We start from the raw sequence: 22,925 nt of genomic DNA, 5'->3' as shown, positions 1-22,925 counted from the left end.
CGCCCCCTCCTCAGCGCTCGCGGGGAGTCAAGCTAGGGTGAGCCGGCAGGCCGAGCGGCGGCCGCGGGCGGGGCGCGGGGCGCGGGGCGCGCAGCCGGCGGGCGGGGGCGCTGGGCGGGCGGCCGGCTCTCGGGGAGGCGCTTGGGCCCGCCCTCCTCCGCTGCCCAGCCGGGAGGGGGCCCGGGCCGGCGCGGGGCGGGGAGAGCCGCCTGGCCCCTCCCCTCAGCTGCCCTCCCCAAAGTTGCTGTCTCCCCCGGGGCCGGCCAGTCTTATGATCCAGCGGATCCTCCTGGGGAGGCCGGGCCGGGGAGAGGGTGCGGGCGCCGAGCGGTGGGGGCAGCGGGCGGGCGAGGGGACCGGGGCCCGGGCGGGGATCCGGGCAGCGACCGAGGCGGCGGCAGCGCCCCGGGCCCGCCGCCCCCTCCCCTTGGGCGGGGGGAGCCGCTGCATGGGGCCGGGGGGGCGGCCCTGCTGCGCGGAGCGGCGGCGGCGGACCCCCCAGGCGGGCTGGGGCTGAGCCCGGGACCGGGGCGGGGGCTCCGGGGGGACCATGCCCGGAGGCCGGCCGGCCGCAGCATGGCTCACGGGCCCGGCGCGCTGATGCTCAAGTGCGTGGTGGTCGGCGACGGGGCGGTGGGCAAGACGTGCCTACTCATGAGCTATGCCAACGACGCCTTCCCGGAGGAGTACGTGCCCACCGTCTTCGACCACTACGCAGGTAAGCCTCGGAACTGCTGACTAAGGGGCCGCTCCCCGGGCCGGGAACTTTGGAGCAACTTTGGCGGAGCCCCCCACCGCCTCCCCCGAGCGCGCTCCGCACCCTCCCCCCGCCCGGCCTTACGCGGGGCTCCCGGCCCCACCCCCACGCCTCCCCTCTGGCCCTCACTGTAGTGGGCCGGGGAGACCCCTCTTCCTACCCCGCCCCACCCCCGGCCAGTCCCGGCTCCCCGCACTTCCCAGCCCTCAGACTGCCTGGGCCGACCTTCTTGACCTTCCCATGGACTCCTCCCTATTGCCCCAAAGTCCCGGGGGAAAAAACTTGGGGCACTTGTCGAGACGTGGCTAGGGGACTTGGGAGAAGGGAGTGGGCAGGTGGGGCCACATCACACCCCGTCCTCGCTGCCGCTTAAACAGTGAGCCCCGCACAAGGGAAAAGGGGTGACATCTCCCGGGGAGCGCCCGCATGCCTCCGGTTGGGTTGGCAAAAGCAGGTCCTGATGGGGAGCGAGATTGCCCCAGACCCCGGATAATGGAGCTTCTCTCCCCGCCCCCACTTCTGCCCTTGCAGTCAGCGTCACCGTAGGGGGCAAGCAGTACCTCCTGGGACTCTATGACACGGCCGGACAGGTGAGTGTCTTGGCCCCTGGCCGACACCCCCTTGCTTTTCCTCAATTCAGGGTGGCTGAACGTGGCCTTTGGAAACTGAGATGTCTAGGATGGAGGGTGTGTCTTCGAGGGGCCCCTCTGGATCATATCTTTATTTCTTTTTTCAAGTCAGCAAATTAGGAAAAGGAAAAAACAAAAACAGAAAACCACCCTAACAACAAACCCATCCCTGCCCACCCCATGCGAACCCCTGGGCTATGAAAGTTTTTGCCTGTGTGTGCTTTCTGTACGGTGCCTGGTGTGTGGGTCCCAACTCCTGTTGCAAAGTGGCAGCGGCCAATCAAGAAGCGCCCTTATTTTTAGTTGCAGATGACCAGGTCTCCCCCTCGCAGCCTCTGTCTGGTCCCTCATTGGTGAGTGGTCTGCCTGCCGGAGGAGCCTGATTGGTGCGAAATGGCATCATCTAATATGATGGGAAGGCATTTGGTCCTGGTTCTGTTTATTACAACATCATTGCACTCTGGGACTCGAGTCCCTGCAAACGTAATTTGTGGTGTTACCAGAGGACCACAGGGAAAAAAAAGAAAAGAAACAACAGCCATCCAGCCACTCCCCCGGGGGAGGGAGGAGGAGAAAGGGTTAGGAGTTCAGTATGAATCTTGGAGGAAGAGCTTTTTTTTTTCCCCCTCCCCCTCCCCTTCCCTAGGAAGGCCAGGTGACTCTGTCTGGGTTTTCTTTGGGAGAGATTATTGTGCAGAAAGAAAATTCACAGTCCTTCTGGCAGCCTTTGACCATTAGCAAAGCAGAGGTGGCTCTCCTCTCTGTCCCTGTCCCTCTTCCTAGACCCACTTTTGCTGTGGAGGTGGGATGATTGCCTGTAACGAAGTTTTGCCGAATCCAGCCCTGTGATTAGACATGCAGCCTTGGGCAGAAGTTTCCACGTGTCGTGCAGACATGAGTCCTTGAGGACATGTGAACAGCTAAGGGGCTTAGAGAGTGTTCTGGCAAGTGTCAGATAGTGCAGTTTCCTTATCTTACGATGGGTTTCAAAACACACCCTGTTCATATACTGTGCCAGATGCTCAGCACTGAGTTGGCACTCTTGGGTAGGTGCTCAATAAAGGGGATATTTTCTTTGTAGCTTTTCTAGATTTGGATTTCAGAATTGTGGTACCAGGTTGGATTCCAAAAAATGCCTTGCAGAGGGTGTCTTGATGTGGTTTCTGGTTTCTAAGCTGTTAAGTTAGAAAAGCATCTGAGGGTAGAGAAACTGGGGAGTGCAAAGTGCCAGAGGCCGTCCCGATTCATCAAACCCTCCCAGGTCAGTACAACCAGCCCTTAGCTTGCCAGAGCCCCATTTGGGTGCCTGCCTTGTAGCTGTTACTTACTCTATCAGAACGTATGGAGGGCAAGAGACAGAACACAGCCCATGAAGTAAAACCCAACTTTTGAGCCGGACGGGTTGATAAATAACAGGTTGAAATCGTTGGTTGAAAAGGAGACTGGTTTTTAAATATCATCTCTAATTTTAACTTCTCTCACTACCACCTCTTCCCTTTCCTTCTTTAACTCGTCACCATGACCATTCATTTGACCACGAGCCCTATTCAAAAGGATGTGTGTATGTCAGAGCTGTTCTGTGCACGTTCAAACCCAACTAATATTTACTGAGTTTCTTCTGCATATCAGGCATGGGGAAGCCACGTGAAATATTCTTTTTTCCCATGAGCTAAGTGATAGTCTCTCTCTGTAGATGGGGAAACTGGGGCTCAGAGAAGCTAGGTAGCTGACCTCAGGTCACACAGCTACTGACAGGTATTGCTGGGGTTATGACCTGAGTCTGAATTTGCTCCCGTTTGAGGTGGGCTGAGATGCCACCTGGGATGATTAGAGTCCTTGTGGGTCTGTAGACGCAGTACCTAGAACCCGGACAGCCATTCTCTGAGTGGGGGTCGTGTGCTACTGCTACAGAGGCGAGAACCCAGATTCTAGTCATCACCCGAAGTTGGGTCCACTCACAAAACCAGGGCTTCCCTTACGTCCTCATGATTGCTGTGTAGAGCAGAGATTGTAAGGCACATACCAAATGGCATCAAACTATGAGTAAGGTTCAGATATTACTGTTTTGACCCAATGGTGGGACACCTACTCTGTTGGCCAAGATGTGTTTTAGGGCCCCTTAGTGTTTTTTCCCAATGTCTGGAACTTTTCCTTTTATTTATTTATTTATTTATTTTTAAAGATTTTTAAATTTATTATGTCAGAGAGAGAGCACACACACACAAGCAGGGGCAGCAACAGGCAGAGGGAGAAGCAGGCTCCCCACTGAGCAGGAAGCCTGATGGAGGACTTGATCCCAAGACCCTGGGATCATGACCTGAGCCGAAGGCAGATGCTTAACGGACTGAGCCACCCAGGAGTGCCTGGAACTTTTCCTTTTGGATCAAAGTTAGTGATAAATCATCTTTCAGTGTTTAAGAGTTTATTACTAATAAGCAATCTTAGCAACGTAATCATCAACAGGATGAAATGAGGAGTGCCCGCTGTATACCTAGCACTGTGCTAAGCACCTGGGTTACAAAAGAATAAATTTAAGATAGGCGTCTGCCATGGCTGATGATAGCATAGACAGAAGTGTCTGAACCCGATATCTGTTCATGTGTGTTAAGTAAGAGATTCCTGTGTTGTTCTTGGTCGTTAAGTTCTCATGCCTGTATGAATCAGTATCAGATTAATCTTACGATAACAGTAATGATCAATACACACATAGACATGCATACACACACGTGTACATATAGAGAGACGTTTTTAAGCCTCACAGACGGCAGAGAAAGGCCCACGGGCTTTGGAACCAAAGAGGCCTGGGCTCAGATCTCCACCTTGCTGTACTAGTCATGTGATTCTGGCTGTACTTAACCTTCTTTGTGATCTAGTAAGAACGTGGATAATTCGAAACTATGCTGCAGTGTTGTGGACTGGCTTAAACTGTTTCATGTACATAAAAGCAGCTGACACTGTTCTTCACTCATAGTGGATGGGTATAAATATTACAAGAAATTATTGTACTGTACTCTGGGCAGCTTTGTTGGGGGAGGGGCGTCACAGGCGGAAGAGAATAGTGTATTATGTCTGGAGTTGATAGAAATGCCACTAGATGCCAGATGCTGGAACCTTCTCACCCCGAGGTATGGAGCCAGCTCCTACTTCAGGATTCCCACAGTCCCTGCCCCTGGACCCATGGATGCAGTCCAGTGCTCCCTGCTCCACATGCTCTGTGGTATCAGATGGTGTCCTTTCTCCGTCAGAGCCTGCGTGCCCAGTGACGGGAGAGAGACTTTGGAAAACTAGGCGTTCTGTGTACGCTTTGAGAAACAAGTGCGGTCTGTAGATTTCAGTCTATTCCACTGTAGGTTTCAATCTATTCAGTAGGGAGGTAAGAAGGGTTGAGGAGGAAGTGCCAGTCCTAGAAAACGTCACTTTCTCTCCATAATCTTGGCTCGGAATGTTCACTCACTGTATTTGACTAACAGAATCAGTGCCTCCCTTGAGTGGGAACTCCTAGTCTGTGTGCTTGCTCTTGGTCTTTTTGACCCCAGTCAAGTTCAAAGGTAACATTAGCCCAGTTTTCACATTAGGGAACATAGAAGATGACTGTTGTGTATGACCTTTGGCCTTCCAGAGGAGGTCGCTTCCCCCTTGGTCTGTGTGGCTGTTGGCAGGGGGAGAGGGAGGGAGAGGGATGATGAACATGCGTGCATGCTGGGCAGCTTTAGTCCGCATCACGTGCTCTGCCTGGGCACATCCCTCAACATCCCCAACACCCTTGGCCAAAGGGAAGCCCCCTCTCTTGGCAAAGCCCCTCGGTGGCCCAGGAGCAGCCCTGACATTTTGACCGCCCAGCATTTTGGAGTGGAAGTTGAGGGCCATGGTGGCTTCCTCGTCGCTGGGGCCCTGTGGAGGGGTCTGGCTTCCGGCCTGGGCCTCTATGGAGCTTCTCCTTTCTTGCCGGTCTCTCAGGACTGTAGTGGAGGCCCTGCAGCAGTGGACCCATTGTCCACTCAGGGAGGGACGGGACCGGCAGTGTTCTCCCTCCTGCCTCGGTGCTGTTTGGGGCTCGGGGAAGTGGGAAGAGCTCTTGCTCTCTGAGGGGTGCGGAGCTACCTGGCAAGTTGCTCTTGGGCTGCGGGTTCCAGGCTGATCTCTTCATCCTTGGCAGGAAGGCAGAACTTGATACTCTCAAGCAGGAAGGACTGGTGCCCGGTTTATCCCAGGTCCCAGAATACCCACACACAGGAGGGTATGTGTTGGGGGTGGGTTTGCGTTCCCTAAAGTTTCAGATTTAGCTGCTGCCTCGGTGTGTGGCAGTCCATGTGTATGCTTTTGGGTGTGGTGTTGCTATGTCTGTTGACTGAAACACACACAGGTTCAAGGATGCATACATGAGAGCTATAAATAGCTTTAACTTAGGTGTCCCTGGGGTTGGCTCTTCAGTGACAAGTGAGATCTGTTTCTTACTTGACAGAGCCCAGCAGCTGTGGCTGCCCTCCAAGCCCTCTGGGGAAACAGGGAAGTACTTCCCCTCCAGAAGGGAATCTCCAGGGGAGGCAGCCTTGGAATGCCCCATCTTCTGTGTTTCCTGGGGTGGCAGGCCCCTAAAGGCCTCATAGAACAGGAAGGGACCAGGGGGAGGGCCGCAATTTGCCACTCATTGGGCTTCTCCTGCTTTCAGGCAGGCATCCTCTTGTTACCTGCCGAGGTAGACTTTTGCCAGATGGGGAAATTGAGAGTGAGTAGGCTTATGGGAACTAGACAGGGAGGCCATTAGGAAGGTTTTCCTTCCTTTGGAGGGGGCCTGCAGGGCGCATCGGTAGGGCGTGGGAAGCACACACTCGCACTCTATGGGCTCCAGGGGCCCTCAGCCCGACATTCTGTCCCGGAAGTGCCCAGAGAGCAGACCCTGGTCCCCAGCGCAGCTTCAACAGGTGAGCGGTGGGTACTAAGCATCCCGGTTTCCCTTAGTAACCTACTAGATTTGTCGGCTGTGCGTTTTCCCTCACCTTTTTAGAAGCTATTTATATCTCCAGCCTGCACCACATCACACATAACGCTGGTTTCCTCCTCTGCATTGGGAGAGTGGACGGCCTTTGTTGGCTCCAAAGTCTCTGCAGTGACCCAGTGCTCAGCGCTCCCCTTGTTGTCACTCTGCTGTGGGTTTGGGATGTGTCAGCTCAGACCGTGGTCGCGCAGGCAGGGGCCCCGGGGTGGGGGCGGTCTGCGTCCTCTCTCACTGGTTTCCGTTCCTGTGCACTTGGGCCCTGTCCCTGTCCTCTGACCCATTAGGCTGCCTCTTCCACATCGGTCGTGGTGGTCTTGAGGTTTACGGATGTTTGTACTCTGGGAACCAGGGCTTCCCAGCAGGTGTATCGGAAGTGGGTGTTACAGGTGTGCTCAGATCACATCCTGTCCGCCCCGGGAGGGCTGGGGGCCTTGTGCAGCCTCAAGGAGCCTGAGCAAATGTTGTCATTTCTGTGTGTGCCCGGTGATGAAAAAGGTGGGAGGCATTATTTTACAGCTCGTGGGTCAGAGGCCTTATGGGGAACTGGGTGTTTGCGGTTTTGTTGTGGAATTTGGGGTTTCAGGAGATGAGACCTAGTGGTATTGGAACAAGACAGAACAAAGCAGCTTTCCGTGGGGGTGTCAGTTTCCAGCGAGGACACATGGCTTGGCAGCAGTGGGCACTACCAAAATCCCCAAGACAGAGTAGCAAACTGCAAGGAGGAGGGAAGGGAAGAAGTTACAAAGAAATAAAACCCAAGACCACAATGTCTTTAAAAACTGAAATTGGGTGCCTGGGTGGCTCAGTGGGTTGGGCTGCTGCCTTCAGCTCAGGTCGTGATCTCAGGGTCCTGGGATCGAGTCCCACATCGGGCTCTCTGCTCAGTGGAGAGCCTGCTTCCCTCTCTCTCTCTGCCTGCCTCTCTTGTGATTTCTCTCTGTCAAATAAATAAATAAAATCTTTAAAAAAAATAAAAATAAAAACTGAAATTGTGGGGCGCCTGGGTGGCTCAGTAGGTTAAGCCGCTGCCTTCAGCTCAGGTCGTGATCTCAGGGTCTTGGGATCGAGCCCCGCATCGGGCTCTCTGGTCAGCAGGGAGCCTGTTTCCTCCTCTCTCTCTCTGCCTGCCTCTCTCCCCACTTGTGATCTCTCTCTCTCTCCGTCAAATAAATAAATAAAATCTTAAAAAATAAAATAAAAACTGAAATTGGTGAGTCTCAGCTGGATTTCCTTTTCCCTCCGACAGGCTTGGTTTTGCCCTAATTTGGCAAGCCTGGATCAAGGAGCAGTTCCTTGCCCTCAGCAGTTTGCTGTTCCTCTTTCAGTTTCTGGCAGGCAGCTGCTTGGTGCAAGGAAGCTAGGAAGCGAGGGGAGGCTGGCGGAGAGGCTGGGCCGGCTGGTGGCCTGGGGCCATGGCGGGTTCATGGGAGCTCTCCCAGGACTCTCAGAGGAGAGTTCTCCCAGATCCACTGCCTGCCGGGCCCTCTGGGGCCGCTCCTTGCTCCCTCTGAGCTCTGTGAGGACTGTCTTTCTCTCCTCACCGATTCCAGCCCTTAGTAAGGTGCCCAGGGCATGGAAGGCATATGACAAACACTTCTCAGATTGAGTTGATTTTTCTTTGGCTGTCAGCTCGGTTCTGCGAAAAGGTTAACCCAAGACTAAGGTGAGAGGCTTTAGATGATAGCTTCAGGCACAACCCGTTGCTTGGGAAATAGTTTTAATACAGTCTCCAAGGGTCAAAGGAATCCCAGGCTCGGAGGGATGCCCAGGCAGCCATTACACCCACACCGAGAGCCTGGAGGCTTAGTGGTCACCAGTGGGCCCGTCCCCCAGGACTCTCGCGGGCTCAGGCCTTTGTAACTTTCCTGAGGCCTCTCACATCTAGGTTGCAGCCGTGTGCGTTTGGGATTCTCTAGACCAGCTCCGAATCCCGGCTCCTTTTCTCTGATGCTGTAAGGCCAGGGGGCCAGTTGGCTCCCCAGCCCTGGTGCACGGGGGCGATGATGTCTGCCTCCCAGGGTTGCCATAGTCACCCTGCGTGGTGGCTGAGGGTGACGGTCCGGGCCGGCGCTGGGGACCCACACCAGCTCAGCTCCCGTGGTGTTGATGCAGCATCGGCTCTGTGTTCATGGGAGGGGACGGGAGGGGTCAGATGGCCCACATTGCTGGGAAATCTCATCCTGTGAAGCCAACTGCTGCATGGTCCCTCCCCCAAAGAGGGGGCAGAGCTGAGCCTTGTGGAAAGCGCGGGCTTGCGGGGAGAGGTGGGAGAGAGTAGAGGGTACTGGCCGCAGCTGTGAGCCCCCACACTGCACTGCCAGGGTTTGGAAATTCCTTTTTCTCAGTTGTGAAATGGGGATGGTAGATGAACCACCTCGTGCTCAGGCTCTCAAGGCCGAGGGGTAGGGCCTGGGGCAAACCCAGGCTTGGGTGGTCCCTTCCAGCGGGAGCCATCCCACCCCCTCCCCTCTGCCACCACATAGGGAACTCATGATCTCTTCTCTGTCCCGTGAAGGGAGACAGAGGGGAGCGTTGGATTGAATGAGGTCACGCAGACAGAAGGTCACGGGGAGTTTGTATTCTGGGTGGGGAGGAAGAGTATGGGGAGCACAGGCACAATGGGATGTCCCAAATGTGTCCGTATGGCCCCCAGATCCCTGGTATCAGTGTCGACTTGTGGAGCCGGGCTGATCATTAAATGAGGGAGTGTTTCACCCAGTAACTGACAACTTAGTAATTAGAGGGATATTAATCTGGTGCTCTGTTGTTTGTTGATTTTAAGAGAACAGAAAGCCCGGGGGAGGGACTTTATTGTTGTTACTGTCTTCTTTTCAAGTGGCTGGTGGGAGCAGGGAGCCAGCCGCCTCTCTCCCACTCCCCAGACTTGCCAGCCCTGCCTAGACTCAGGGTAGAATCTGGGGTTTACTAACGACCACTCCCCACCGACTGGTATTTTACAGACTGCAAAGCATGTCGCATTTGGTACCTCCCAGATGCTTCTCGCCTGCTCTGTGAGGAAAGGAAGCAAGTGGTGTTTGCCTCTGTTTGCGGGTCGGGGAGGTTAAGGATGCCTTCCAGGCCATGAAGCTGGTGAAAGGCAACAAACAGCAAGCAAGCTGTCCCTCTCCAAGCCCTGGGTTCTTTACGTTAAATTCCTCATGCTAATCAGCTCCATGGTGTTAAATGTCTCTTTTACATCGCCCCTATTCCGTCGTTGAATTTTTCATGCAACAAGTACGCCCAGAGAGCATCGCTTTTCCAGATAGAAGAGCTGGTGGAATGGTGTCCGGTGGTGGAGGGGTCGGGGCTGCTGCTCACACGGCCCCCCCAACGCCGCCCCCCAGAAGTGAAGGGTGTTTGGTCAGTGTGTTCATTAACCTACACTCCTGCTTGAAAGGAGGCCTCCCCTGGTGGTGCAGGCGGCTGAGTGGCAGGTGCGGGTGCAGAAGCCGCTCAGTGCCCTTTTCGTGCAGGGAAGGGGGGACCGGGAAAGTTCTACGTTAACTTCAGCTGACTCTCCTCCAGCCCAGCCCTTTGCGTCTTCGCCCTTGTTTGCCCCCTGTTTGCGGCCTCCTAGCCTTGACCGGACATGAGCTTGGTAACTGGGGACCGTCAGGCTGGCCAGCTTTGGCCTGCCACGGTGCCTTTTCTGTCCCCATAGCGGCTGCCCTAGGCCTTCCTCCCCCTAAGAGCTCCTTTTTAGGTGAAAACTGTTTCCAAATGAAACATTTCCAGTCTGTCCCACTTACAACTGAATATTCCCTGTTTACAACCCGAGACTGCCTCTCCCACCCCTGCTCGTTTTGTTTTCCTTCCTGAGCTGTCCGCATGGACACGAGCTCTGCAGGAACCCCTTTCTTCCGGCCCCTGCGGTAGCCCCCGTGGTTTCAGGACGAGATGAAAACCTTCATGCAGTCTGTCAGCAAACCTTCGGGGAGGACCGCATCTGGGTGCCGAGCTCCCAGTTCAGCAAAAGGATAGGGCCCTCACCGAGTGATGCGGAGGGGAGCCCGATACCTGTTTACGGGGTGGGGGGCAGAGGGGCCCGGCTCTGGTAGGAGACCGGCTGCACCTGAGAGCTCAGCTCAGTAGGGGTTTGCCAGGTTGATTTGCAGGCGTAGGAAGTGCGCAGGTCGGATTCTGCCCTGTACGAGATGCTCAGCAAAGTTTGAGTTACTGCCCTCTTCTCAGATGTGCTCCTCGAACCGAGACTGTATCCTGAGAACTTGTTAGAAATCCAGTTTCTTAGGGGCCACCCCAGACCTCCTGAATCAGAAACTCCCCGACAGCTCTGTTAGGAGAGACCCTCCGGGGGATTCTGATGCGGGCTGAAAAGTCCAAGTCACTGAATATTTGTGTACTCACTATCTCCTCATAGCAAGCCGCCTCCCCTCAGCCCCTCCCCTGCCCCCCCCCCCGTACTTTCCCCACTCCTCCCACACCACCTATGTACATACACACCACACAAACACATACACACCACACACACGCCCCACACACTGTACACATAGACACATACCCCCTCTCACACACACAGACACGCATATACGCCACACAACACGCACACTACGCACACACCCCTTACACCGCATACATCCCCTCCACACACACACATATACACCATGCACATACACACCACACACACTGCATATCATATACATACATCAGAGACATAACCCTCCTACAGCACATATCCATCACACACGTACATACCACACACACACACTACACACATGCCTCACACACTGTACACGTAGACACATACCCTGTCACACACACACATATACACCACACACATGCACACCATGCACACCCCCCTCACCACATACACCCCCTCCACACACACATATACCCCATGCACATACACACACCACACACACCGCATATCAATACGGACATCACAGAGACATAACCCGTACACACACCACACATGCATCATACACACACATACACACGTATCATATACACACCACACACACACACACTACACACATGCCTCACACACTATACACGTAGACACATACCCCGTCACACACACACACACACTACATATACACCACACACATGCACACCACACACACACCCCTCACCATATACACCCCCTCACATACACACATATACACTATGCACATAGACAAACCTCACACCCCCCTATATACACACATACTCCATGCACACACACCCAGCACACATCGTATACACACCATACACATACATGCTATACACATCCCCCATGGATTTACACACCTACTCTGTGCATATACATGGGCACACACGCATATGCTGGACACACATCACACACAGACATCACACACATGCACTGTCCCCCCATACACTGTCCCTGGAGTGCAGGGAACATAATTTATTTACTTTTTAACCCCTGTGCTACCAAATGCAGCGCCACGCATCCCATTTCTAGTTCTGTACACATGGCTGGGACTCTCGGTACTTGTTGGAATGAATCGAAGCTCCCTAAGCTGGTTTGGTGCAGATGTGGCCAAGGGCACTATCAGAAGGAACTTGAAACAGAACTTCCTAAGCTGCCCTTGGCTCCATTGATGTGCTGTCTGGCCCAGGGCTGTGCACATAGTAGGCTCCACTGGTATTCCTTGATGACGTCTAAGTGCCAGGGTCTTTTTTCTCCTGTGCCTTAAGCGGCTAGACAGATTGGGGCCTGGGCCCTGCTCTGTTCACTGTAGCTGAGTTAGCACTCCAGGTGCCGACAGACCTGCCCCCGAGGACTATGCCAGTTTGGTTTGTGCTAAATTGGTTCCAAAGCAACAGATGGGCTATGACGTCCTTTTGTATTAAAAGTCCCCAGGCAGGTCACCAGGAGCAGTTGGAGGAAGGGCTGTTACTCAGACATGCATCTCGGTGGTAGTAACTACTCTCGCTGACCAAAGCTTTCTGTGTAAGTGTCCTCTTCCATTCTCCCGGCCGGCTGCCCGACCGACCGACCTACCTTCCTTCCTTCCTTCCTTCCTCCCCCCTCTCTCCCTCCCTCTCTCTCTCTGTCTCTGCCGCCCCCCTTCTTTTTTCCCCAGCTTGTTTCAGTATAGAAAAACCATCCTCTTTCACATGGCATAATGGTTGGGATTATAAATGTGTTGGCTCAAAGTACGCCCCCTCTAAGAGCTGCCAGGGAGAGAGAACATTTACTCCTGAATGTCCAGTTCAATTAAAATTCCATTTTCCCCAGCTTACTTTCCAAAGGGCTGTCCTCCCCAGTGAAATGGCTCAGGGCTCACATTTATTACCTTGGGCTGTTTCTAGTGAGCTCTGGCCCTGGAGGGATGGGGAAAGGGCTGGATGTGAGGGCCAAGAGGAGAGAGGAGGCAGGTTCCCTGCTTCCTTCAGACCAGGGGTGTGTGTAAAGGCTGAAGCCTTCATCTAGGTCTTTGTCCAGCCTGTGGGAAGTGAGAAGGCCCTCCTGAGGCTGAGGTGTCCTGTGACCTCCTCCCTCCTCTGTGACTCCGGCCATCTTGCAGTTGAACCCCTTCTTTGAATTTCAACGGAGAAATTGTCTATAGGCCATAGCCTAGCCTCTGGTCTCATTCATATAGAACGCTTTCCTCGGCACCCAGATTCTAAGCCCCCAGAGGGGGACTGTCCGTGGTGCCCAGCACTTGGCAAAAAGTTGGGGGATCCCAGCAGGAGCTAGGTGAGTGTGGGATTTAGGGGCATCTGTCAGAAAGATTATTATGGAAAGAACCTCTCTGATGAGAACAGCTCAATTTAAAGGGGATTCTGATCTGTCTGGACATTACGGAAGGTCTTTAAAATCGGATTATAGGTAGTCGTTCTAAAGCATCGCCCATTGAAGTGTAACAGAACTCATTTCTTAACTCATGGAGCCCATTAGCAGAAAGCCTGCCAGGTCTGCTTGGATAAAATATGGACTAGGATGTGAACTGTTCTCCAGCAAGTCTGGCTCTACAGGAGCCCTGCAGTGTGTCGCAGGGCAGGTGTCCCTCCAGCCTGTCCTGTGGCACTCTGCTAACAGCAAGAGGAGGGGAGAGCCCGTGGGCTGACCTGTTCAGCTCGGCCTGGAAGGAGGGGAGACACCAGTGCTCCCTGTGCGGAGCTGGGACTCCCTGCTGTCCCATCTCACAGAGCAGCGTGGAAGCATCACTGTCTGGGTGAGCTGATGTTAGAAAAGAAACTGATTCCTCAGAAATTCCTCATGGACCAAACCACTGGGTGTATGAGTTTTACTTCTTTCCCTCTCATAAAATTGAGATATAATTCACATTCAGTGGATTTTATATATGGACAAAGCTGTGCAACCATCGCCACTGTTTAATTCCAGAACATTCTTATCATCCCCCAAAGAAACCCTATACCCATTAGCAGTTACTGTCCATTTTCCTGTCCCCTAGCCTCTGGCAACCACTGAACTACTTTCTGTCTCTATGGACTTGCTTATTTCAGAAGCTTCATAGAAGTGGAATCATGTAATGTGCAGGCTTTTCTGTCAGGCTTCTTCACTTGGTGTAATGTTTTCAAAATTCATAGAATTTATATATATATACACACACGTGTGCATATATATATTATTATATATAATATAGGATGTTCAGTAATTCATTTCCTTTTTATGGCTGAATAATCCACGTCTTTCCTTTTTATTCCTTTTTATGAGCCATTATTACACGGACACTCTGTCCCAGGTCCTGGGAACCCGTTTTTGGGGTGCTGAGGCAGAAAGTAGAGCTTTGTTGTGCATACCCTCGTTCTGTCTTCACCCCTGCCTCAGGGAGGGGTGGAGCTGGTCTCCCATCTCTCCTTCCAGGGTCTGGTTCAATCTGTACCTCTGTTCATAGTCTCCCAACCCCCACCCACACCTTTATATCTTTATTCAGCAGATCTAAGAGTATCTGTTAAACACAGGTGAGGTGAGGAATAAAGACCCATCAGTAGGAATTTAGAGTCCAGTAGGAAGAGCAGATGTATACAGATGACCAAAATGCAAGTAGAAATATGATGTTCAGGGAGGGAGAGAGAGGGAGGAAGAGAGGGAGAGAGAGAGAAAGAGAGAAAGAAAACAATGTGATGTGCCGTGAAAAGGAACATGAGGGGTGACATAAAGGCGTCGCACTGCTTGGCCACTTGCCCAGAGCCTCACAGATAGTGGGGCCATTGAGATTCAGAAACACAGCCCAGGCACTCACGGATCATTGGGTCCATGGGTCTGATTTGTGTTAACTCGTAAGAGATCCAGATGTAAATGAGGTTGCCAAAGGAGTAATTTACCATGTGGTCTCGGTGGGAAAATAGACACAAGACGTAAACCAAAAGCTCCCAAAAGAGGAAAAGCATACAGTAATCCCCCACACCTCCCCGGTTTTGCTTCCTGAAGCTTCAGTTACCCGTGGTCAGCTGCAGTCCGGAAGCGTCCTTCTTCTGACATGCCATCGGAAGGGCAGGAGTGTCCTACCTAGTGCTACGTCACGGTGCCGACTTACGTCATCACCTTGCTGCATCTCAGCACATGGGCATTTTAGCATCTCACAGCATCACAGGGAGGGCAAGTCCATATCTAAAGTAAGATATTTTGAGAGAGGGGGAGAGACCACTTCACATAACTTTCATTATAGTGTATTGTTTTCTTTTCTTTTCAGGCATTCACTGGGGATCTTGGACTGTATCCCTGTGGATAAGTAGGGACTATTCTAGCCAGTGAACTTACAATATGCAGAGATAATGCAAACAAAAACTTTTCATTTTACATATCAAGTTGGGCAAGATGAGAAAAATTGACACCCAGGAGTTAGGGAAGCTGATGCTCTGTGCACCACTGTTGGAAGTAAAAGTGGACCCAAACTGTTGAGGGATTAGTTTGGCAAAGATCACTTCAGGGATCCATTTCTACAAATTTACACCAAGGAAACATTCAGAGAACACAGATTTTCAAAGAACTATTTTTTTTCACGATTTTTTTAAATAGTGATAAATTGTGAACACATCAATGCACATTAAAAAGCGATTTGTTAGGGCACCTGGGTGGCTCAGTGGGTTAAGCCTCTGCCTTCGGCTCAGGTCGTGATCCCAGGGTCCTGGGATCGAGCCCTGCATCGGGCTCTCTGCTTAGCAGGGAGCCTGCTTCCTCCTCTCTCTCTCTGCCTCATTCTCTGCCTACTTGTGATCTCTGTCTGTCAAATAAATGAATAAAATCTTTAAAAAAAAAAGCGATTTGTTAAATGATAGCATGATGTGTATTAGGATAATCACAACCATTAAAATCTGTTTTCAAGGGGTGCCTGGGTGGCTCAGTTGGTTAAGTGTTTGACTCTCAGTTTCTGTTTGGGTCATGATTTTGTGATCGTGGGATCAAGCCCCGCATCAGGCTCCGTGCTCAGGGAGGGGGGATCTGCTTCAGATTCTCTCTCTCTCCCTTTCTCTCCTTACTTTCTCTTTCTCTCTCAAATAAATAAAATCTTTTCCAAAAAAACCTGCTTTCAACAAATATTTAAAGATAGTGAAAAGGCTAATGATGTATTATGTGTAAAAGAGCAGGGATCAAAACTGTATATATATATATATATATATATATATATATATCTCATGATGACGACTTTGAAAAATAGCCATATATGTCATATATGAAGGAAAAAATTGGAACAAAACTGTCAAAATGTTATTGTCTGACTTTAGGTGGTGATATTGAATATATGTAGAAATTTACTTTTTTATTCTATTTTCCTCTAATTTTTAAGAAGTCATTTCATTTTTTTTAAAGATTTATTTGACAGACATATCATAAGCAGGCAGAGAGGTAGGCAGAGAGAGAGAAGCAGGCTCCCTGCTGAGCAGAGAGTCCAACGTGGAGCTCCATCCCAGGACCCTGAGGTCATGACCTGAGCCAAAGGGAGAGGCTTTACCCACTGAGCCACCCAGGCACCCCAAAGTCATTTCATTTTTATTGAAGTTGTATGTGCACATAGTTTAAAGGGTCAGCAGTTCTATGAGAACCTTTTCCAAAAGCAACAGATCCCTCTCCACTTCCCCTACAGAAAAGTCATTTCCTACTCCCGAATTAAACTCGTAGCTGTTGAATTTGGTAAAAAATACCCTCTTTTGACTTCACACCAAGAATGAGGACTTTAGTGCTTGTGTATATGCCTTCCACTTCCCATCCCCCCTTGCGCAGTAGCGAGATGGTGATTTCTGTTTGATCACTAATCAATGTTTGATCACTAATCAATGTTTACATTCTTGTCACTGTGTCGGCACAGTCGAGCCTTGCAGTGTGCTATAATTACGCTTCCCTTTTGTACCAAATTTTGTTCCCTGGAATGAGTAATTATAGTGCCTCTTCCCTTGCTTTTTTCACTACATGTTTCAGTTTCGCCCCAATCTTGCCATTCCATGCATTCGGACATGTTACATATTCTACCAGTTTCTTCTTGAAGGCATCTCTCACCAGTCCTCTGATGTGCCCCCGTCTGGGCTGGTTGCCTCCAGCCTGCTGCACAGCTTGGGATTTCCCCTCACCGTCATGAGATGGCCTTGGGCTTTGTCTCTTGTATTAGATCCCTTTTTCTCTTTTTCATGTCTTCTTGGCTTATTCCTTCATTGTGCGTGGGCATATTTTTATTAGTTTCCTGAGAAAAGGTGCATTGTAGGCAAAACTTTGGACAGCTGGTATTTCTAAAAATGTTTTTACGTCCTGCAGATCTGATGGACACTTTGAAAATTGATTGGAAACCTGTCTTTTCCTTCTTAGCATTTTGAAGGCATGGTTCCATTGTCGTCTTGCTTCGATACATGCTGTTAAAAAGTCTGGTGTCAATCTGATCCTTGATGTACTATCAAGAACTTGGTTCTAAAAAAAAAAAAGAACTTGGTTCTACTCTCTGGAAACTTTTAGGACCCGCCATTTTACCCTCCTGAAATTTCACAATCATGGTTTTGGGGTAAGTTCTAGCTGGCTGTCATGGGATAGCCATGAATCTGGAAACCCAAGTCCTTCAATTCTGGGAAATTTTCTTGGGTTGTTTCTTTGATCTCTTCATTTCCAGTTGATCTTTTCTGTTACACTACAACTCCCAGGATTTAAATGTTGGAGTTCTTGGACTGGTCCTCTAATTTTTAAAATATTTGTTTCCTCTGTGTTTTTGCTGTGTTTTAGGGAATGTTCCTCAACTTTATCATCCATCCTGTTGTTTCTTTAAATGTGGTTCTATTTTTTAAAAAATTTTATTTATTTATTTGACAGAGAGATCACAGGTAGGCAGAGAGGCAGGCAGAGAGAGAGAGGGGAAAGCAGGCTCCCCACTGAGCAAAGAACCTGATGTGGGGCTCGATCCCAGGACCCTGAGATCATGACCTGAGCCAAAGGCAGAGGCTTAATCCACTGAGCCACCCAGGTGTCCCAATGTGGTTCTATTTTTAAGAGCCTTTTCCTGTCTTTAGATGCTCCTTTTTTTTTTGCCTTTGGCATCTTCTAAGTCTAGTTTGTTTTGCTTTTTTGATTGAGTGTCTTTTCTAATTTCTCTAAGGATGTTAATGAGAGTATTCGAAGCTTTATGTCTCTTTGCATAGTATCACATTTGGATTTGTCTTTAATGGTCGTTCCTCAGAGGTCCACTCACTTTTATGAGAGTGCCACTGGGGCATGTGGGAAGCTCTGTGTGTATGAGTGAAGTTGGCTGACTCTGGTCCTTACTGAAGGTCAGGATTTCCCTACCTCAGCACTCTTGATTTTATTTTGGGCCAGAAAATTCTCGGTTATGGTGGCTGTCCTGTGTATTGCAGGACATTCAGCACCATCCCTGGCCTCTTCCCACTAGGTAGGTGCCTGTAGCATCCCACCCCAGTCATGACAAGCAAAAATGTCTCCCAGATGTTCCCTTGGGGCAACATGACCCCTCACTACCCCTGGCACCCCCAGTTGAGAACCATTGCTAGAGGTGATCTGTTGGGGCCTTTTCACTGGGGACTCTTTAACATCAGATTTTGGTCTCTCCCCTTGGGCTACTCATATTCCTTAGAAAAGAATCTTCCACTCTCCTGTCTGAGGGGTTCAGGCATGGCTGCCACCATTCTGGGAAGCCAGTGGTGGAAGCAGAGTAGTGGTCTTAATTTTTAGCATGTGTCCCGACGTTCAGGATGTTCAACTGGACCTTGCATCTTCCCATCCAGGGGACCCTCTGTGGATACTACCTACCCCCGCCTGTTGTCAGGGTTGGGGAAAGCACTCACCGTGATAGAGAATGGCGTCTGGAATTTAGCTTTGTTCACGGCTCCAGCTTCAGTCCACCTGCAGAAGAACAGGCAGCTGCCCTTCCTACACCTTCAGGGGGCTCTGTCTTTAGGTACCTCCTACCTTCCCCTCACTGCTGTCCTCCTGAGTCTGCTAAGTCAAGTCCCACTCATTCTTCCTCCTCCCAGCTTCTAGAATTGTTTTGCTCTTGTCTCCTTTCCTATTTGCTTTGTCCCTGTGGCTTTATGCCTTTTTTTTTTTTTTTTTAATTACCATAATGTTAGAGGATTTTGGAGCACTCAGAGATAAACGCATGTGTTCAGTTGGCTGGGATTTAACTAAAGTCATCCCATTTTTTTTTCTTAGCTAGAAACATAAATATGGGGAACAAAGTTAGAGTGACGGATATGCTTTCCAGTGCCTGCTATCCAGTGCAGCATCAGGGGACTTGGGGAAATGAATTTTGGCTTGCTTGGGATGGAGGCTTTGGAGCACACAGAATTAGAAATCTTAGAGGAAATGTATATTTTATCTAGGTCCTGGAACCCTCTGATGAGCTTTTCCTTCCACGCAAGAGTGTGGCTCTCTAGTGACTGTGATGTCTGTGTCCACCACAGACAATGTCTTAACTGTCGGCAGAGCCAGGTGGATACTGATACTCTAATCATGCAATTTCTTCTTTACTGGACTGTGCAGAGTCTGTATAGATCACGACTCTTCAGTTAACCTATTTTTCAGCCAGGCCAAAACATGCTGTATTAGGTTATAGAGTTGCTTAGATACATGTTAGTCCCCTTGATTAGATTTGGGTGTTCTCCAGTGTGACCCACATTGCAGATGACTAATAACAGCTGCAGTTTGATTCTCATTAATCTAATTTGCAAAATGTAGCCTAGTGTCCAAGTATTAGGGTGTCCTACCATAGTTCCCTTGATTTAGTCACTGTACCTACAGGTATTAATGACAGCGGGAGGCGGGCAGGAGCACTTCCAGCTCTGGGGATGGCCAGTTTTCCTAGGTCAGGAGATGGCCCCTGTGTATAGGTTTGGGATGAGGAGGGGACACAGGCAGGACAAGGTATCCCAGGCCAAGAGAAAACACAGAGGGAGACACAGAGGAGAGAGGCAGAGCACCTCCATTGGGTGGTCACCAGGGAAGCTGGTAGTCCTAAGTTAGGGAGGGGATTGGATGTCAGTGGTGGCTAGCCTCCACCACCGGACTAAAGGGCTTGGACTTTCTAAGGGGTGCCATGGTGGGGGCCAGGGAAGTCTTCTGAAGGTCTGTGCCACAGTGGGAGACTAATACAGAAACATTAGGTCATGCGGATTTTTCCACACAGCCTTTTCTAGTCCTCAAGGGTGGACGGACTGTCTCCCCTCTGAACTTCTGTGCCACTTAGCACATGCGTTCCCTGTCATTAATTTTGTGCCTACATTTGACTCCTTCCTTGGATGTGTTGATTTCATTCAGCCATAACAACGACCTTCCTGTCCTGCCTCCTTTTTTTTTTAATGGATAAAAAGACAGACCCAGAGACACTGAAATAAGTCGTGCAGGTTGCCCCATGGCCCATGAGCGGGAGCACCGGACTCAGACCAAGCCCTGTGGCCCCCGTCTGTAATTCAGTGCCCCCCGCCCCCCTGCCAGTGTCTTACTAGATCACCTAAGTCAGGTGATGCCTCCCTGAAGGGCCATGTGTCCTGTCTGACTTCCAGGCAGCACAGGACATGTGCACTGAGGGAGCCGACGTGCCGGATGGCGGGCTCCGACGGGACTCACCTTAGGGGGGAGCAGCTGGTGGGCGCGGAGCGGGCACTGTGCAGGTCCCCATGCAATCTGGCCAGACCGTATGGCCCACACCTCTGAGACCGAAAACCACGCTCCCCCCCTGCCCCGTCCAGCTGCTCGAGTGAGTCTCCCCACCTCTTCACCTGGTGCCCTGGGCACAGCTGCCGGCCTCGGTGCCCAGGAGGGCGGGGGCATAACACCTGTCCCCTTGCTGCCTCCGGGGTTCCATGAGGACACACGAAAGAGAATGGACACCTGAAACCATGGAAATGACCATGTATCTGGTGCTTTACTCACCAGGTTTCGTTGTCGCCAGCTTCCTGGTCGGCCTGGAGCGCTCTGTCTCTCTGATTTCCGTTCCCCATCTCTCGGTTTGCTTCCGCACACGCCCCAGCTCCCCGGCCAGGTTCTCTACAGTGGGAGCGCCGGCGTGTGGATTGGCTGAGCCTCTCGGAACACATGGGATTGCTGGTGCAAACGTGCGTTTGGTTACCATTCCATAGCCACTGAAAACTGCCTGCAGCTGTGAGCAGCGCCAGCCTGCGAGGCTACGGCGGCCGTGCCACAGTCCACGTGCAATACAGTTCCAATAAAATGCTGCCTTCTGGCCTGGCCTGCCACCAGCTGTGCACTTAGGAAACCAGCAACAGTTCTCTGTGCTTTCCACAAAGTGGATTCACTGTTAGCCCTCCTTTGCCACCTGCTGATTTCTCTGCCCCAAAGTGGCTGAAACCGAGTGGACAAGGAGCCACGGCGCTCACTGTCATAAGCTAGCACCACCACATCCGCCCGAGAGCCTTTCCTACTGTATGGAGCTCCTTCTCATTCCGTCTTTCCAATACTTACTCCATTTTCTAGATATAGGAAAGAGGTGAGAAGTAACTTGCCCAGGGCCACACAGCTAGTAAGAGTGTGATTCAAAGATTCAAAAAGTCTGTGTCCAGAGCCCATGATCTATAGCCTGGTCAAAACAAAGGGGCCGGGGGCGCCTGGGTGGCTCAGTGGGTTAAAGCCTCTGCCTTGGGCTCAGGTCGTGATCCCAGGGTCCTAGGATCAAGTCCCTCATCCGGCTCTCTGCTCAGTGGGGCGCCTGCTTCCTCCTCTCTCTACCTGCCTCTCTGCCTACTTGTGATCTCTGTCTGTCAAATAAATAAATAAAATCTTAAAAAAAACCCAAAAACAAAGGGGCCAGGAGGGCCTTAAAGTAGTTGATAGGACGGCGTTCCTGCCTCGCTTCTGCCCCACTCTCTTGGGCCTCTGGATGCGGGAGGAGCTTCTCCGAGCCTTGGCTGCTGCTTCTGGGAAGTGGGAGCTGCCCTACGTCATAGGCTAATGGTGCAGGGTGAGTGGGAAAGCTGGAGCTGGCATGAACACGGGAGCAATCTGCCCTTCCCAGGGCTGGGAAGTGAAATAAGGCTGGAGTAAGATGGTGTGGTTACTTGCTACAGTCCTGGGAGAGCTCTGTCGGGAATCTTCTGTAGTCCAGAGCTGGAGGGGGGCAGATGAAGGAAGTGATGAAAGGCAGGTAGAGTCAGGGGTACAGAGCACTCCCCAGGAGGGGTAAGCCGTGCTCAACACTGGGAGCAGCGTAGTGGTGATCTAACTCAGGTCCCCAGGAATTGATGCGTTGGGTGTTTCTGCCCTGTATTTCAAAGAGATCTCTGTGAGAATGTGTCTGTGTGTATGTGTGCGCGCGTGTGGGTAGGCACGAGGACCCCGCTTTGCATACTTGTGGACCAGTGTGCATTTTTCTGAAATTAAGGTGAAACTGACGCAACGTAAAGTTAATCATTTAAAGTGTATCATCCAGTGGCATTTAGTACATTCACAGTGTCGCACACCCAGCACCTCGATCTAGTTGCAAAAGTGTTCATCACCCTAACCTACGTTGTGTTTTTTCAAGGGTCTGTTCCGTGAAAGTGTATGTGTGAACTACATTAGGTTGCCCTGATTTTTCAAAAAAATTTATTTATTTGACAGACAGAAATCACAACTAGGCAGAGAGGCAGGCAGAGAGAGAGGAGGAAGCAGGCTCCCTGCTGAGCAGAGAGCTCGATGTGGGGCTCGATCCCAGGACCCTGGGACCATGACCCGAGCCGAAGGCAGAGGCTTTAACCTACTGAGCCACCCAGGCGCCCCAGGTTGCCCTTATTTTAACTGCCCGCCCCAAAGTCTTCTCGTCTCAGATGGCAGGTTGCACTGTATGTTTGGCCAAGGAGTGTGGTTCAAGTACTCGGATTCCAAATGGGCCTGTTAGTCATGGTTTAGCTCCTCCGTGCAGTTTGGCTGCCTCATTCTGGGCATGGAGAGAAACCAGCATTTCAGGCTTAACTGGAGTGTCGTTCCTGGGGTCTTTTCTTGCCGTTTGGCTGCTTGTCTTCCTAGTATATTAAAAGCCCAGGAGTAAGTTTACACGTCAGTGAGTGTCTTCAGGCTTCGCGAGCATTTTCCCTGGCCTCAAAGAGAACGAATAGCGGGTGTTGTTAGTCCGCAGCTGAGGAAGATGGTGTTTCTCCTGGATCTGGCTCATCCCTGACTCCCAGTTCTGTG

The 22,925-nt window shown here is 51.2% G+C and overlaps 1 protein-coding gene across 2 annotated transcripts in view; it reads left to right on the top strand.

The window, feature by feature from the left end:
* The first annotated feature begins 558 nt into the window (after positions 1–558).
* Positions 559–22,925, top strand: part of RHOQ (ras homolog family member Q) — a 44,100-nt gene continuing 21,733 nt past the window's right edge. For both annotated transcript variants that reach the window (XM_045980729.1, XM_045980728.1), the window contains exons 1-2: positions 559–718; positions 1,289–1,347. In XM_045980729.1, coding sequence (XP_045836685.1) covers positions 577–718; positions 1,289–1,347 — 201 coding nt within the window. In that variant the 5' untranslated portion in view covers positions 559–576. The remainder of the gene's footprint in view (positions 719–1,288; positions 1,348–22,925) is intronic.

Source organism: Meles meles, chromosome 16 (assembly GCF_922984935.1).
Source record: "Meles meles chromosome 16, mMelMel3.1 paternal haplotype, whole genome shotgun sequence".
In the NCBI taxonomy this organism is placed as follows: domain Eukaryota; kingdom Metazoa; phylum Chordata; class Mammalia; order Carnivora; family Mustelidae; genus Meles; species Meles meles.
This window is presented reverse-complemented; position numbering and strand designations above follow the sequence as displayed.